The sequence below is a fragment of the Anabrus simplex genome, chromosome 1 (genome assembly GCF_040414725.1).
Source record: "Anabrus simplex isolate iqAnaSimp1 chromosome 1, ASM4041472v1, whole genome shotgun sequence".
Classification (NCBI taxonomy): Eukaryota; Metazoa; Arthropoda; class Insecta; order Orthoptera; family Tettigoniidae; genus Anabrus; species Anabrus simplex.
This window is the reverse complement of record NC_090265.1, coordinates 287,350,967-287,368,885: the sequence shown is the minus strand read 5'-3', so window position 1 is coordinate 287,368,885 and position 17,919 is coordinate 287,350,967. Positions and strand designations below refer to the sequence as shown.

At 39.5% G+C, this 17,919-nt stretch overlaps 1 protein-coding gene across 4 annotated transcripts in view; it reads left to right on the top strand.

Annotated features, from left to right (window-relative positions):
* The window catches only part of dia (diaphanous related formin 1), a 513,998-nt gene that overhangs the window by 268,526 nt on the left and 227,553 nt on the right, over positions 1-17,919 (top strand). For all 4 annotated transcript variants that reach the window (XM_067134775.2, XM_067134773.2, XM_067134774.2 and 1 more), the window contains 3 exons: positions 57-167; positions 2,859-3,094; positions 6,132-6,262. In XM_067134775.2, the coding sequence (XP_066990876.2) occupies positions 57-167; positions 2,859-3,094; positions 6,132-6,262 (478 nt within the window). The remainder of the gene's footprint in view (positions 1-56; positions 168-2,858; positions 3,095-6,131; positions 6,263-17,919) is intronic.

The following is a 17,919-nucleotide window of genomic DNA, read 5'->3' as shown; positions in this document are numbered from 1 at the left end:
ATTTATGGAACTATTTATTATTGTACTGTACTTATAATAATTTGTTTATCTTTCAGTCGGCATGCTTACAGTTGATCAATGCTATTATAACCTCTCCTGAAGATCTTGAATTCAGACTACATCTCCGAAATGAAATTTGGCGAGGTGGCCTCATAGACATTATTGATGTAAGTATGAGTTTATGAGTTGATTTATGATTTCTCTTATAAATGTTATCATATTGACATTATATTTAGAAAAAAAGTTGCATTGATGACCTCATTGTAAATACACGAACAGCAACTCCATAATTTTTGTCATCTAACAGGAAAAATTATATCGGGTCGGGAAGAGATCTGAGATCTACTTCTAAGTTTCCTGGACATTGTATGTGGAATTTTAAAAATGGAAAGTCATGTTTCCATGGTGCAGATCCCACATAAAACATGAAATGAAATGTCTTATGGTTTTTAGTGCCTGGATATCCCAGGACGGGTTTGGCTCGCCAGGTGCAGGTCTTTCTATTTTACAGCCGTAGGCGACCTGCGCGTCGTGATGAGGATGAAATGATGATGAAGACAACACATACACCCAGCCCCCGTGCCGTTGGAATTAACCAGTTAAGGTTAAAATCCCCGACCCGGCCGGGAATCGAACCTTGGACCCTCTAAACCAAAGGCCAGGACGCTGACCATTCAGCTAACGAGTCGGACACATAAAACATGAGGTCCCATATCTATAATCATGTCAGTCAAGACTCTAGATCATAAGATGAAATTTCTTTTCATTGGTGTGGAGAAGACTGACCCGGTGAATGAAAGAAAAAGTCAAAGGGAGAGCAGGAGATGACATTTAGATTAAAGGCTTTCTGTATCCGAATCTTATCCCATGCCAGGTCTTTGAGACTGTGAGGATGGGTTAAATATTATTAAACTTGTATGGAAGTTCAGGTAGGGACATAATTTCTGGGTGATTTGTTGGTGCTATGGTGACCAAATTTACTGCTTTTGCAAAATAGAACATGATGTGGCTGACTTTGAACACAGAACAAAGTTTACATAGAAGTTGTTTATGTAAATTATGTTGCACAAGGTGCAGCTTTTTAAGTCTCAATAGGGTAGGCCTTGCTGTGATATGCAGATGAGGAGACTCGATTGTTCATTATTTTATACAATAAATATGAAATAGAGGGCAGAGTTGTTACTGTGAAAGAAAATTTGAATGGTGATGGAGACTATTAAAGGAACATAATGCTTTGATTTAAGGCTGTTGAAGAAAGAATACGATTCACAGTGCTACTCAAGAGACATATGAACCTAATATCCAAAGCTCTAGACATCCGGTCATGAAATGGACAACTTGTAATACTTTGGAGGTCAGCTGGGAAGGAATTCCACTGGAACACTGCAGTGCTCCAAAATATGTGGGAATTACAGTTGAACATGGTTTGATGTTCAGAAAGCACTGTTCCTACACTAAACAGCAGGAATTGGCTGCTAGGAATAACATTATGCAGAAATTAACAGGAATAACTTCGGGTGCACATCCAGGTGCAGTGAAGACTTCTGCCCTGGTGCTATACTATTCTTCAGCTGAGTACTCATGCTTAATATAATCATGCTATACACAACTTTCAATGTGACACTCCACAAGCCATGATGAATTATCACTGGATGTCTACATCCGACACCTTGGAAAAGTTCTGCTCTCTTGCAAGGATGGCACTTCCTGACATGCGTCAAGAAATAGGTAAAAGAAAAATAAGGCAGTGACATCTCAGAGCCATCCTCTGTTTGGACATCAGCTAACATGCCAATGTGTTGGATCAAGGAGAAGCTTCTTAAGATCTACAGATGCACTTGCAGGAACATCAAGCAAGGAATTGTTCAACAATATGCAGGAGATGGCATCTAAAGGAATGACATGTCAGATGAACAGTTCCCTTCTGGCCACATGACAGATTGGTTGACTTGGAAATCACTCAGTAGACTGTGTTCGGGTATCATGAGATGCAAGGAAGTGGAGCTTTAGTCTGAATTCCACGTTGTATGAATGTGAAGAAAAGTAGACCATAGCCCATTTGTTGCTTTGTAGCAAAAGAAAATATATCAAAAAAAGAAAAAAAGAAGAAAAAAATGATGCAACATGCTCAGGAAACATAATTCAGCTGTACTGGAATGCTAAGGCCAGGCTGAATAGCTCAGTAGCCTAACTGGCAGGTTCGATCCTTGCTCAGTCGGATGGTATTTGAAGGTCAGCCTTGTGTTGGTAGATTTACTAGTTCCTACACGATCTCCTGTGGGGCATCATTCCGGCACCTCCGTGTCTGAAATCTGAAACAGTAGTTACTGGAATGTAAAAGCACTAACATTATTTTTGGAATGCTAAGGTGGTGATTGCATGGAATCTAGGGTAGCCATAAGGTGAAACAAAACAAAAATATATTTTTTCCATACTTAAGACATTGCGTGGCAACTGTTTCAATGCTGAATACACTTGAAGAAACTGTCCTGTTTCAAATTATGGCATTCACCTGTAGACCTTCAATGTAAATTCTACCATGCCCAGGCCTGATCTTGCTTGGTGATTATGCATTCACCACAAACTCGGTAATGAAATGATAATCTGTAATCGTTATCATTTACATTTTCGATGTTTTGTTTCATCATTAAAGTCCCATATTGCGGTATAATCATGTGCCTTTGTAGTTGTATAAGCGAGTATTAGTTAGTTAATATATCTTAGAATAAACACTACCAGTTCTGTGTTCATTTACCCTCTTGTCTTCACGTTAATGTATTTTATCCTTACACTATCCCATGCAAGAATTTATATAACTTACGTTATAGTGTAAGAAAATTACATGATGTGTATTTCAGACTCTGGATGCTGATGCTAGTGAAGAGTTGGCAGTCCAGCTGAAAGTGTTTAATGACCACAAGGAAGATGATTACGGAGAGTTCATTCAGCGTTTTGATAATGTAAGACTGGAGCTGGATGATATCAATGACTGCTTTGAGGTGATAAAGAATCTGGTGATGGATACGACTGCTGAGCCGTATTTATTATCCATCTTACAACATCTTCTCTTCATCCGTGACGATGTGCTCATCAGGTAATCAGAAAATATTGCATACGATATAATCTTTAAGAATGACTCTTCATTGTTCTGGATATTTTCAGTGAGAGGGTTGCTATTTAAGGTCTTGTTCAACATAATTTGAATGATTGATTATTCATTTTAATTGAAGCATAGCGTGCAAGAGAAAAATGTAAAGGCAAAGTGAACACTTTTTTTCTCCAGTGTTGGTTTCAAGTAGATATGTGTTTAATATTGTACTAGCTTGACACATACCGTATTTATGCGAATAATACCTGCATATTAAAAAAAAAAAAAAAAAATGAGGCATGAAATTGGGGTGTGGGTTTTATTTGCGTCAATGTTGGCTTTTTTTTTTTAAATCAGCCTTTCTAAATTTAGGGTGCAGGGATTATTCGGTGGTGGGGATTATTTGCATAAATATGATATTTAGGTGGTCCTTTTCTGCCTTCCACTGTGAACAAGGATATTTTTGCATAAATATTGTCTTTTGAATACCATTTAAAAAAAAAGGGTCACTTGAGATTGAATCAAAGTCTTGTTCTTTTGTTTCTTGAAACAGCGGTCTGCCATGACTACCAGTGGCGTGTTAATAGCTTATTATGAAGAAAAAATGATTAAATGGAATTATACTTTTCATGATATCTCTCGTATACCCTCCTACTCATATACCTAATGATTGCCTTAAATTTGACGGAGAAGTAAAGGTTTTAAAATGAGAGAGATTAATGTGTGATTCATGTCCAGTGTGCATATTGATGATTGCTTCAAAAAGAACTCTCTATTGATGAATTATAAAGCACAAATATGTTAAAAGCATAAGCGATAAGTATTTTTTAAACAGCTCATATGTGAAAGAAATACTGCTGGGAAGGAATTGACCGTGGCCTGGTGTGAAAATGAGAAACCTTGAAAAATTTAAAACCATCTTCAGGGCTGCCGACAGTGGGGCTCGAACCCACTATCTCCCAGTTGCAACCTCACAGCTGCGCACCCCTAACCACACGGCCAACTTGCCCGGTCATGTCTTAACATCTTCAGTTTTTGACATATAAGTACTACCTTTAGAGTTAAGTCATACACCTAGGCTTTTGTGTTTCTCATCCTTAACTTCTTCATAGCTTACAAATTTGTCTATCACCAGTATGAATACTCCCTTTCCTCTCTTTCCTAACCTGTCTCTTCAATAAACACTCCAGTTATATGAAAAACTTTCCGCTTCCATAATGTCACTTCTCAGCCATTATTCAACTCCTATTTCGTTATCTAGTAAGTAAATATCTATTAAATTATCTATATTCTATTCTTTACAATACTTATAGAGCCTCCATGGCTCAGGTGGCAGCACGTTCGCCTCTCACCGCTGGGTTCTGTGGTTCAAATCCCCAGTCACTCCGTGTGAGGTTTTTGCTGGACACATTGGTGGCGGGATAGGTTTTTCTCTGGGTACTCTGGTTTTCCCTGTCACCTTTCATTCCAGAAACACTCTGCAGTATCATTTCATCTGTCAGTCATTAATCAATGCTCCAGAGGAGTGTGGCAGGCTTTGGCAGCTGGCACAATTCCTATCCTTGCCGCTAGATGGGGCTTCATTCATCCCATTCCTGACCCGGTCAAATGACTGGAAACAGGCTGGGGATATTCATTCACAATAAATTTATAGTTTAACACTGAATTTTATATCGGCCATACTGACTTTCTGCTTACTGTACTGTCATCACCGCTCCCTAGTCCATCTCATTTTCCTGAATGTACCTCCTTATATCTCTTCTAAGCAAACCTCCTAACTTATATGTACCATTGCCGTTCAAGTGAAGGCCATCTGAGCACAGATCCCTGTCTCCTACCCACCAGTTAGGATCTACAAAACTCACTCCCAATTTCCCACATACCCACTCCATAGTCTCATTTCAAAACCTGATCACCCTCCAGTAGGTAACCCTCGTACACAGTATCCAACTGGTAAGTCCATACTTGTTCTGTTGGAAAGGATCTAAGCTACAGATCTGACACTACCGCCATCAAAACTGTAGAGTGTGCACAAGTCTCCTGTTGTGGGCCAGTTCAGTGAATATTGAATTTTCTTGGACGCATTGTACTCTAAATGTACTTTCAAATTATTAGGTCGTGTTCAGTATATTTTTAATACATATCAAGGAGATGGTAAGTACAGAACAATTTCCAACCAGACACTGGGATCTGAATTTGCAACCTTCCTATTTCACGTCTCATGCTCTTACCAGTTGAGCTATGGTGGCTTAGGTTATATTTCTTCTGTTGTAAAGGATGTAAGGTACATGTCTGGTACTACTGCCCTTCACAATTGTAGAGTACTCACGTCTCCCATTGTGGGCCATTTCAATGAATATTGATTTCACAACCGCATTGTATGCTAAATAGATTTCCAAGGTAGTGTAGGTTCGGTTACCACTGGTGTCTGTTTGGCCATTTTTGTTCTATACTTAACATCTCTTCGGTATATACTGAACGTGACACAATATACTGAGCGAGTTGGCCATGTGGTTAATGTTGCATGGGTGTCAGCTTGCATTTGGGAGATGGTGGGTTCGATCCCATTGTTGTCAGCCCTTCAGATGATTTTATGTGGTTTACCACTTTCACACCAGGAAATGCTGGAATTGTACCTTAATTAAGGCCATGGCTAATACCATCCCAATCCTAGCCCTTTTCCATACTTGCATCACTGTAAACCTTTGACGTGTTAGTTCAATGTTAAAACCTGGAGGGGGAGAGTTAAAAAAGTTCAACCAAACAATTAAGTTGTCGCTGTAGTACCTTTAGTCTACCAATGCCAGGATTTTGATTTCATTCATGCTGCAGTCTACCAAACCTACATTAGACAATTGTTTTACTGTCCAAGTCCTGAAATAAAGAAAATATGTCCTGTTTATCAATCCAAACCTGATATTAAAACAGTGGAATTTTATTCTTAGTAAGTCAACTCTTCACTCCATGTGGTATTATTAACATTCAACAATCTGTTATTATTTATCAGTTAGAGTTATGATTCTAGTATTGTATACTCTTCCAGGCCTGCATACTACAAGTTGATAGAAGAATGCGTATCTCAAATTGTTCTGCACCGTGGGGGTTGTGATCCTGACTTCAGAGCGACTCGTCGTTTTCAAATTGATGTGCAACCTCTCATAGATACACTAGTCGGTGAGTTTATGATAATACGACAGGATATGTTTCGTTTCAAAATTTTCTCAGACTTCTGTATATTCTATCATTTCTAATATGTGATAAAGTAAGAATTTAGTTTCTAAATTCTTCTGTTCAGAGAGGTCTACAAACCTACATTAGACAATTGTTTTACTGTCCAAGTCCTGAAATAAAGAAAATATGTCTTGTTTACCAATCCAAACCTGATATTAAAACAGTAAAGACTTCCTGTATAGTTGTCTTTTAGCTTTGCATTAAGGTGTGACTTGTTGTCTAATGCATATATTTATTTTGATATTATTTCAAATATTAAAAATGTTTTATTCCCTTTGATTGTCTGAAGAGTCCTGAACTTGTTTTTCAGATAGAGATAGAAATGAAACAAATATACATTGAAGAAAAATATTTGTTCTTCTCAATGTTCCATAATTTTAGTTAAGAGCCAGCCCCACAGTCTAGGGTTAGCGTGCCTGCCTCTTACTTGGAGGTCCTCGGTTCGATTCCCAGCCAGATCAGAGATTTTTATCTTGATATGAGGGCTGGTTCAAGGTCCACTCAGCTTACGTGGTTACAATTAAGGAGCTATCCAATGGGGAGACGGTGAACCCGGTCTAGAGAGCCAAGAGGATTCTTCACTCTGAATATGCACCACATTATAATCTGCAGGCCTTCGGGCTGACCAGCGGTCACTTGGTAGGCCAAGGCCTAGTAGGGCTGTTGTGCCATGGGATTTGGATTTTAGTCAAACTTTCTGCATATTTTAAATTCCATTTCCAAAGTCCTGAGCAAACATGGTAGTGAAATAATCATCTAAATGTTCTTAGACAGTGTTGAAATTAGCAAAAGTATTTTCCTTTCAAAGAATTCTGTGGGGACTGAGGCAAGTGGAAGATGGAAGAACATGTCAGTTTGGTATGGTAAGACATCCAAACAAATTTGGTTTTGTCTGTAAGTGAGCAAAAACACATCAGACTTTGCATTGTCTAAGTAGTTATTGTAGATAAATGAGGTAATCCACCTAATCAATACAATATAAAATTATTACTTTGATTTATTTTAATCAGGCCTATGGTACTAGTTTCGGCCTATTGATATTAGGCCATCATCAGCCATAAGGTCTTAAAACACTTAAGGAACTAATTGGCCATAGATGTAACAAAAATAGATAGCATAACACTTGAAAATAGTTTGATCTAATATTCAAATTATGCTAAAATACACTTAAGAAAATGGAATTTGCAACACCATGAAGGCATTGGTCGTTTGTGTTGATTTTCAAGATATGGAACGATGCCATGTAGGTATGTAAACGATCAAAGTTTCAGACCCATTGGATTGTTGCTACAGGTCTCCCCATGTGATTGGTCACGGAGGAATCAACTCCAGTATACGGACTCTGGTGTAGCGTAGTTGACTTGCAGTCTGTGCAGTGAAGTGTTCCCCGTCAAACATGCCTTGACGACAGAGAAGAGCACGCTATCAACAACTGTCGCCGTTTGAGAAGGCTCGGATAATTAGGCTGTGTGAGGCTGGATTATCGCTAAGGACTGTCGCTGCACGTGTTGGCTGACAGGCATCTACGGTACAACGTGTATGCCAGCAGTGGCCAAATGAAGGTACCCACACTCGTAGACCTGGCACACGCCCAGCGCGACAGACAACTGTGAGAGAGGATCGCCGCATCATTCGGATGGCCCGGATGGAACCCCATGTAACAGCAGTGCAAATTCGAGCAGCTGTGGCACCCCACGTTACACAACAAACAGTTGGTAATCGCCTGCGTGCAGCTGGCTTACGAGCACGTGTCACTGCAGAAGGTGTTCCATTGACCCCACAACAGCGACGTGTAAGGCTGGCCTGGTGTCGAGAAAGATCGACGTGGGTCAATGAATGGCATAGGATCATCTTTAGTGATGAATCGCGCTTCTGTCTTGCCCGCAGTGATCGCCGGAATCGTGTGCACTGACGTACTGGGGAGAGGGGCCGCCCAGATCTTATTGTCGAGAGGTACACAGGGCCAACACCAAGCATTATGGTCTGGGGAGCTATTGGCTTTAATGTGAAATCACAATTAGTGCTTGTTGAGGGCACTATGACTGCTCGACAGTACGTTGATAGGGTACTCAATCCAGTGGTTGTCCCTATGATGGCGAACATTGCTAATGGGATGTTTCAGCAGGAAAATGCCCGGGTTCACACTGCACGCATCTTCAGAGATCTCCATGACATCACAACCTTAGAATGGCCCGCCAGATCCCCGGACCTCAGTTCTATTGAGCATGTGTGGGACATGATGGGTCGAGAACTGGCCAACCGTCCTCAGCCACCCACAACTCTGGAACAACAGACCCATGCAGTGCAGCAAGCATGGGCCACAATTCCTCAGGAAGCGATCCAGGGCCTTATTGACTCCATGCCTCGACGAATTCATCAATGTATTGCAGCTCGTGGTGGGCACATCCTGTATTGATTGTTGTCCAAACTTGCGGTCAGATGGACCTGAAAGTGTAATCATTGAATCACAACCGAACACTCGTCCTGCATGTTCAATTGCAGCAAAGTAGCACCACTCCTTCTGGGTGTTGCGTTTTCCATTTTCTTCAGTGTAAGTTAGTCCCTGTCTTGAGGATGTAACACAACACTTGAAAATTCTCATGATCTGTTGTTGTTGTTGTTGTTGTTGTTGTTGAAGTCATCAGTCCACAGACTGATTTGTTGCAGCTATCCATGCCACCCTATCCTGTGCTAACCTTTTCATTTCTACGTAACTGCTGCATCCTATGTCTGCTCTAATCCGCTTGTCATATTCATGCCTTGGTCTACCCGTACCGTTTTTACCACCTACACTTCCCTCAAAAACCAACTGAACTAGTCCTGGGTGTCTATGTGTCCTATCATTCTCTTCTTCTCATCAAATTTAGCCAATCCAATCTCCTCTTACCAATTCATTCCAGTACCGTATCTCTTCATTCATGCTTCGATCTATCCATCTCACCTTAAGCATTCTTCTGTAACCCCACATTTCAACACCTTCTATTCTCTTTCTTTCTGAGCTAGTTATGGTCCATGTTTCACTTCCATCCAATGCCACGCTCCAGACGAAAGTCTTAAAAAACATCCAATTCCTATGTCAATGTTCGAAGTGAGCAAATTTCTTTTCTTAAGAAAGCTTTTCCTTGCTTGTGCTAGTCTGCATTTTATGTCCTCCTTACTTCTGTCATCATTAGTTATTTTACTATCCAAGTAACAGTATTCATCTACTTCCTTTAAGACTTCATTTCCTAATCTAATACTACTGTACCTGCATCACCTAACTTCGTTTGACTGCTTTCCATTACTTTTGTTGCGGACTTATTTATTTTCATCTTGTACTCCTTATCCAAGTCTCCATTCATATCATTCAGCAATTTCTCCAAATCTTCTGCAGTCTCAGATAAAATAACAATCTTATTGGCATATCTCAGGGTTTTGATTTCCTCTCTTTGGGTTGTTATTCCCTTTCCAAATTTCTCTTTGATTACCTTTACTGCCTGTTCTATATAAACATTGAAAAGGAGGGGACAAGCTGCAGCCTTGCCTCACTCCTTTATGAATTGCTGCCTTTTTTTTTTTTCAGAGCCCTCAATTTTTATCACTGCAGAATGATTATTATACAGATTGTCGATAATTATTTGTTCTCTGTATCTGATCTCGATTACCTTCAGAATCTCAAATAGCTTGTTTCAATCAACATTATCAAACGCCTTTTCTTGATCTATGAACACCATCTACGTGTGCTTTTCCTTCTTAATTCGATCTTCGTAATATCAGACATAAAGTCACGATTGCTTCACGTGTTCCTACATTTCTTCTGAAGCCAAATTGATCTTCTCCCAACTCAGTTTCAACTATTCTTTCCATTCTTCTGTGAATTATACGTGCTAAAATTTTGTAGGCATGTATTGTAGAAGTTTACACACTTGTCAGCATCGGCTTTCTTGGGAATAGGTATAACAACATTCTGCCGAAAATCAGATGGCACTTCTCCTGTCTCATACATCGTACACACTAAATGGAATAACCTTGCCATGCTGGTTTCTCCTAAGGCAGTCAGTAATTCAGAGGGAATGTCATCGATTCCACTTGCCTTGTTCCTTTTTAGGTCTCTCACAGCTCTGTCCAATTCTGATCTCAAAACTGGGTCTCTCATTTCATCAACATCGACAGCCTCGTCTTGTTATAGAAACATATCATCTAAGCCTTTACCTTGATACAACCATTGGATATGTTTCTGCCATCTTTCTGCTTTGTCTTCTTTCCCTAGAAGTGGTTTTCCATCTGAGCTCTTAATATTCATGCACCTAGATTGCTTTTCTCCTAAGGTTTTCTTAATTTTCCTGTATGCAGCCAGCATCTTCCTTTCGTAGGACCATACAACCGTCAACATCTTTGCACTTCTCCTTTAGCCATTTTTCCTTAGCTATCCTACACTTTGTATCCACTTCATTCTTTAATCACCTGTATTCTTTTCTGCCATCTTCATTTCCTGCATTCTTGTATTTTCGTCTTTCATCAATCAGGTCTAGTATCTCCTGAGTTATCCATTGATTCTTAGTTGATCTTTCCTTCCTTCCTAACATTTTTTTGGCATCCCTATTGACCTTATTCTTCATGACTGTCCATTATTCCTATATTGTGTTACCTTCAGCCTTTTCATTTAGTCCTTGTGCAACATGTTCCTGGAAGCAATCCCTCACACTCTTTTCCTTCAACTTTTCTAGGTCCCATCTCTTTGCATTCCTTCCTTTCTTCACTTTCTTCAACCTCAGATGGCATTTCATGACCAACAAGTTGTGATCAGAGTCTACATCTGCTCCTGGGTAAGTTTTGCAATCCAGCACCCGGTTTCTGAATCTGCCTAATCATAATTAAGTCTGTTTGATACTTTCCAGTGTTTTCAGGCCTCGTTCACGTGTACAGCTGTCGTTTGTATGTGTGAACCAAGTATTAGCAAGGACTAAATTATGATAGTGCAAAATTCAACCAGCTGACTTCCTCATTCATTCCTTTATCCCAGTGCAAATTTTCGTACTGCATTACCTTCTCTTCCTTGGTCTACAACTGTGTTCCAGTCTCCCATCAGAATTAGATTTTCGTCACCTTTTACATATTGTATTAAATATTATATCTCGTACTAATTAAGGCTTTTGGGGTGTAATTTCATAAAAACATGACAAAACTGACAAAATGACATGAAAAAGAAATAATTCTAAAAAATACCAGATAATTCTCCAATATAAAAGAGAATGTCCTTAAAACAAAAACTTTAAAATGCAGAATAATGCAAAACAGATAGGATATGTTTGTAATCAGGGTGATTTGAAAAGTGCTTATATATATTGGAGTTTTGTCAGACTGCTTAGTAAAAAGATGACATGGATGATGATGGAAGAATTGTTTGAGCTTGTATAAGTTGTGATCCATAAAGTCTGCTTCTGACCTTTGAAAACACTGGGTGCAGTATCTGGTGCATCATTGGGAGTTTTAATCCCAATTGCACCACAGGCTATAAGGCTGGACAGTTTCTTGTTTTGTCATCATGATGCCAGCTGTGGATACCTGTGCTATTATGTTGGTGTTTTTTCAGCGTGGCTCACACACACAGTCAGCAAGTCATTCATCATCATCATCATCTAAAGGCTTCGCCTTGTCGCTGCAACCATTGATCTCTTCTCTCTGCGATCCTTTTCATCTCTCCATAACCTTGGCATCCCATCATCTCAACTACCTCTTCAATGATCTTCTTCCGTGGTTTCCCTCTGCCTTTCTTTCCCATCACCTTGCCTTCGAACAAGTTCTTTATGAAGTTATTATGCCGGAGAATGTGACCGAAAACTGATGCTTTTCTCCTTTTTATCGCTGTTATTAAATGCCTCTGGGTGTTTATTTCTCTAAGCACTGCTTCATTAGTTTTCTTCTCAATCCAGCTAGTTCTAGTCATCTTCCTCCATAGCCACATTTCCACTGCCTCTAGTCGTTTCACGTCCTCCTTCAAGAGAGTCCATTCTTCACAGCCGTATAGCAGCACACTCCAAATGAACGTTTTGATAAATAATTTCTTTTGTTCAGTATTTAAGGATTTATTAGTTAAGAGCTGCTTCTTCTCCTCAAAGGCTTTCTTACACAGGGAAATCCTTTTTTTTATTTCCACAGTGCATCTGTTGTCATCGGTAATAACTGATCCTAAGTAGCAGAACTTGTGCACCTGTTTTATTAAAATATTTCCAATTCTGAGCTGTGCCTCTGGCTTCATTTTAGATTTGCTTACAACCATAACATTAGTTTTATTTACATTACTGTTAAGTTGGAAATCTTTTAAGATGGATGTTAATTTGTTGAGCATGATCTGCATGTTCTTCTCATTGTCAGCCAGAAGTGCAATATCGTCGGCAAATCTAATACAGTGTACAGTTGTTCCATTTATTTTAATGCCAGGTGTTTTGGATTTAAAAATTTTCATGGCCTCTTCAATGTACAGATTAAATAGAAATGGTGATAAGGAACACCCCTGTCTTACTCCTTTCCTGATTCTCACCTTGCATACTTTATCATTACTTTCGATGTTTATTCTTTGATTGATGTAGAGGTTGAGTATTGCTTTTCTGTCTTTCCAGTCCAAATGAATGTCCTTCATAATTTTGAACAGCCTTTTCCAATGAACATTGTCAAAAGCTTTTTCCAGGTCTACAAAAGCTATATATGTATTTCTGTTGAGCTCCAGTCTTCTCTCCAAGATGGTTTTAAGTGCTATAATAGCTTCTCTTGTTCCTACTCCTTTCCTGAACCCAAACTGATCATCATCTAGATTCTGCTCAATTTTCATTTTGATTCTGTTTTTTAATATGCATGTGAATATTTTTGCTGCATGTGAAACAAGACTTAGTATTCTGTAATTGGAGCATTCTGTTGAATCTCCTTTTTTGTGCAGAAGTACTGCTTTGCTTTCAACAAAATCCTCTGGCATATCTCCGTTTTCATAGCAGTACTGGATGATTTTGAAGAGTTCATCCTTCAGCTTTTTTCCAGAGTTTTTCCACAGTTCAGCAGGCAGTTTGTCTGGTCCAAGAGCCTTGTTCTTTTTCAGCTGTTGCAGTGCTGTTTCGAATTCACTTCACACTATGGGAGGACCTAGTTCATCTTGTGAAACCTGGTCTTGTTTTATGATGTACTCATCTACATTGTCAATTTCTTCTCCATTATATAGATCCTCCAAATACTCTTTCCATCTCTTCATTACCTCCTCATCTTCTATTAACAGACTTCCTTCCGTATCTTTTATTACACTGGATTTCATTTTAGCCTTGAATTGTGTTCTTTTTACTTGATTGTATGCTCTGTCAACATTTCCGATTTTCATATCATGTTCTATGCTTTTACAAATGTCATTCATCCATCTTTCTTTCGCCTCTCGGCACTTCTGTGTAACTAAGTTTTTTAGTTTCTTATAGTTTATCATTCCTTCTGGGGTATTTTTCCGATGCTCTTTGTTTCTTTCCTGAATGAGATTTAGTATTTCTTCGGTCATCCAGTTCTTCCTGGGTTCAAGCGTCTTTTTTCCTAGCACTTCATCTGCTGCCGTTGTAAGTGAAGCTTTGACAGCGTCCCAATCTGTTTCGTTGCAGTTGTTGTACATGATCGTATCTGTCTTTTCTTCGAATGCTACTTGTGTTAATGGATCATTTAACTTTTCTAGATTCCATTTCTTGCTTCTTGGTTTCCTAAACTTCTTCAGCCTAATTCGACATTTTGCTAATACTGGGACATGGTCGCTGTCGATGTCTAAGCCAGGATAGCTATGGCATGAAGTTACCTGATTTCTATACCTTCTCTTAACTAGAATGTAGTCAATTTGGTATCTGTTATTATCTCCGAAATCCTTCCATGTGTAACGTCTTCTATTAGGCATGTCAAATACAGTGTTCATTATGATCATGTCCTGTTCTTCACAGAAGTCCATCATACGTTCTCCTCTATCATTTGTTCGTCCTAGACCGAATCTGCCAGCAACTTTTCTAGTAATATTGCTGCCAACCACAGCATTGAAGTCTCCCATTATGATTATGTTATCTTTGTCTTTGTTTAGTTTAATTATATCTTCTATTTTATGATACATTTCCTCAACTTCATCGTCGTCATGTCCAGTAGTAGGGAAGTATACCTGTATTATTACCATATCTGTTGGTTTGGCAGCTATTTTCACCATCATTATTCTATCATCAACATGATATGTGTTTAGCACGTTGTTTGCCCACTTCTTTCCTAATATTACAGCTACTCCATATTGTCCACCATTTTCATTTCCACTGTACACAATTCTGAATGGGTCACTGTGGAAATCACCTTTGCCAGGCCATCTAGTTTCACATAATCCCATGATATCTATTTTGTTTTCATCCATAATTCGTTTGAGTTCTTCTAGTCTTCCTGTTTTTAGCATTGTTCTTGTATTCCATGTCCCTATTTTAATCCCTTCTTCAAACTTCTGAGGTTTTCGCTTGCTGACGACCTGGGATACCTCAGTTACTCCCCTGCCGGATCTTGGTGTCCGAGTTCCATGATCAGTAGTAGCAAGTCATTAGGGAGATTTTTTTAGCAATTACTTTTATTTAACACTGATAATATCAAACCTTTCTCTCAACACAGAATATCATCATTGCCGGCCAAAACCTCCTATGTGAGAATATTTTTGGGGATATACAGACCCGCAGCACATACATTATGAAGAGCGAGAAGGCCTTGATCATATTCACACAATATTGCACCTTAGATGACAGAACCTTACTGGCCAAAGTTCTAAGCTAAATATTTCACATAGAAGGTTTTGTCCCAGCAGTGACAATATACTCTTTCATACTATATTTAAATCTCCAGCCGGCGTGAGTGGCCCAGACGGTTGAGGCACTGGTCTTTTGACCCCAACTTGGCAGGTTCGATCCTGGCTCAGTCTGGTAGTATTTGAAAGTGCTCATATATGTCAGCCTCATGTTGGTAGATTCACTGGCATGTAAAAGAACTACTACAGTACTAAATTCCAGCACCTTGGCGTCTCCGAAAACTGTAAAAGTAGTTAGTGGGACATAAAGCTAATAAGATTATTATTATTTATTTAAATCTCCAGGAATTCTTGTTTTTATTAATATTATTTGACAAACTACAGTACAGTCACAACATTTTTCTTTTTAACACTGCCGTAAGAGCCAAACGTTTTCAATGAAATTACATATATAGATATCAACCTTACCTTACCAAATAGTTCACATATTATGCTGGTTTTGAACATCCTCCCCCACCTTGATTGTTGTACAGAGTAATAATCAACTTCTCCTTATTCTTCTTGTTTTATGACCGCATAGGATCACTTTAGTCAGTCCATCATTCAGGTCTCCTTGAAGGGATTGTTCGGACTTTGGGGCCCTCTCAGTACTTCTTAAGACGTTCCGATCTTCGTGCCCTTTTTTTCAGTTGAAAATGTGTGTTGTAGGTTTGTTTCCCGTAAGGGTAAAGCAGAGGTTTGTAATCTTGAGTTTTGTATGCAATTTTATCTTATTCGTGGTGTCTTCTGTTGTAAGGCCTATTTCCTTCAGATCCTCTTTTACTTCTCTTACATCCTGTTGTGGTATTTTTTGAGATGAGATTGTGCTGTACTAGTTCTTTCAGAAGTCTCGAATCCTGCATCATCATGATATGTCCAAAGAATCCCAGTCTTCTCTTACACATAGTATCTGTAATAGGTTCTAGCTCTTTGTATACAACTTTGTTAGGTATTATCCACCACTGTCTATCTTTGTGGTATTTTTTGCTGATGCAGGTTCTTCCAATCCTCCTTTCAAATTTCTGTACCTCCTTCACTGGAGATGATGAGGGTTGAAAGACTCTGTCACCAACGCCAATGACTGGACCATCATCTGAAGGTGAAGATCCTTCCAGCAAGTAGAATCTCTGCAAGGGCTGAGTAAGTTTACCAGAAGAAGTCTTCATCTCTTACCACACCATCTCTTTCAGGGTATACTTCAAGCACCATCACAATAGGCCACTCGATCCGCCTCCTCTGTTCGCAACCAATGAGCAGGATATCCCCTTCCCTGATTTTTTTTTTTTTTTCCATTTTATTTTTGATGACAGTGTACAAACTGACCCAGATATTTGTCCCTGAATCGCTTCCTCGAGTCCTGACGTAGTTGCTGAATGTAACTCATCATTTCTGACAAAAATTTCTCATCTATCAAGTCCAAATCAGGAGTACCTACATTGGCCATGTCTTGTAGAAATATGTTAGGTGTGATCAGACTCAAATCTTCAGGATTTTCTGTCATTTAAGTGAGGGGCCAAGAGTTTATCATAGCTTCACAGTCACATATTACACTGAATAGTTCTTCATAGTTTGAAGATGCTATTCTTCCTATTCCCAGCTTACAACGAAGGGCTCTTTTGATTGTTCGGGCGATCCGTTCCCATCAACCTCCCCACCAGGCAGCAGTTGGAGGGTTGAACTTCCACCAAATTCATAGCAACGAGGCATCTTCTTCTGTCTTACTCCAGTCAGTGGATCTGAGCAGGTTGTTACTCCCAACAAAATTGCTTCCATTGTCACTATCTTTAGCCTCCTTCTTTGTTCATTTTTTTGCTAGGGTCTTTACGTCGCACCGACACAGATAGGTCTTATGGCGACGATGGGATAGGAAAGGCCTAGGAGTTGGAAGGAAGCGGCCGTGGCCTTAATTAAGGTACAGCCCCAGCATTTGCCTGGTGTGAAAATGGGAAACCACGGAAAACCATTTTCAGGGCTGCCGATAGTGGGATTCGAACCTACTATCTCCCGGATGCAAGCTCACAGCCGCGCGCCTCTACACGCACTTCTTTGTTCATTGAACCTACAAAGGCTCATTAGAAACCTATTTGTTGACAGAGTGGTTATTAGTTCTAGATGAACTGCACTATACATGGCACAATTAAATAGTACAATCCGCAACTTCTGTCTTTTCCTTGAGGATTAGTGGACCTGCAAGGTTTGTTCCCACAACTTCAAACAGTGAAGCGTCCTTCACTCTGTCTTTTGGGAGAGGGCATTATACTTCTGGAACCGTACTTTTGGCTTCATGTCGTCTGCATTTCTAGCACCATGCAAGCACATTTCTAACAGTTCTTCAACCTTTCAGTATCCAGTATTTCTGTCGCAAGTGTGGTAGTAGTATATGAGTTCCACCATGAAACAATCTTTCATGTTCCTCCTGAATCAAAAGCTGAACTAGTTTCTGCTTGTTTGGCAAGACAGTGATGCATTTTAAGTCATCATTGTCCTGCCTTTCTAGAATTCTCGTCTTCACCCACAGGATTTCTTCTGCATCCTTGAAGACACAGAGATTTCAAACTTGAAGCCTTTTATTTGGTGAACATTCCTCCTTACACTAATTGTAGAAGCCTCTGTTCAGCTCTTTCTATTTCTTCCATTGTTAGCTTCCCTTTGTATCTTTTGTCTGTTCGTTTTGTACTGTTCTTCACAATTCTGAACATCCATGCCACCATCCTCACTATCTTGGTATACTTTGAAAAATACTCCAGAAACCATGAGGTAGAACTACCAACTGTCATCACTACCCCTTTATCCTCTTCCTCAC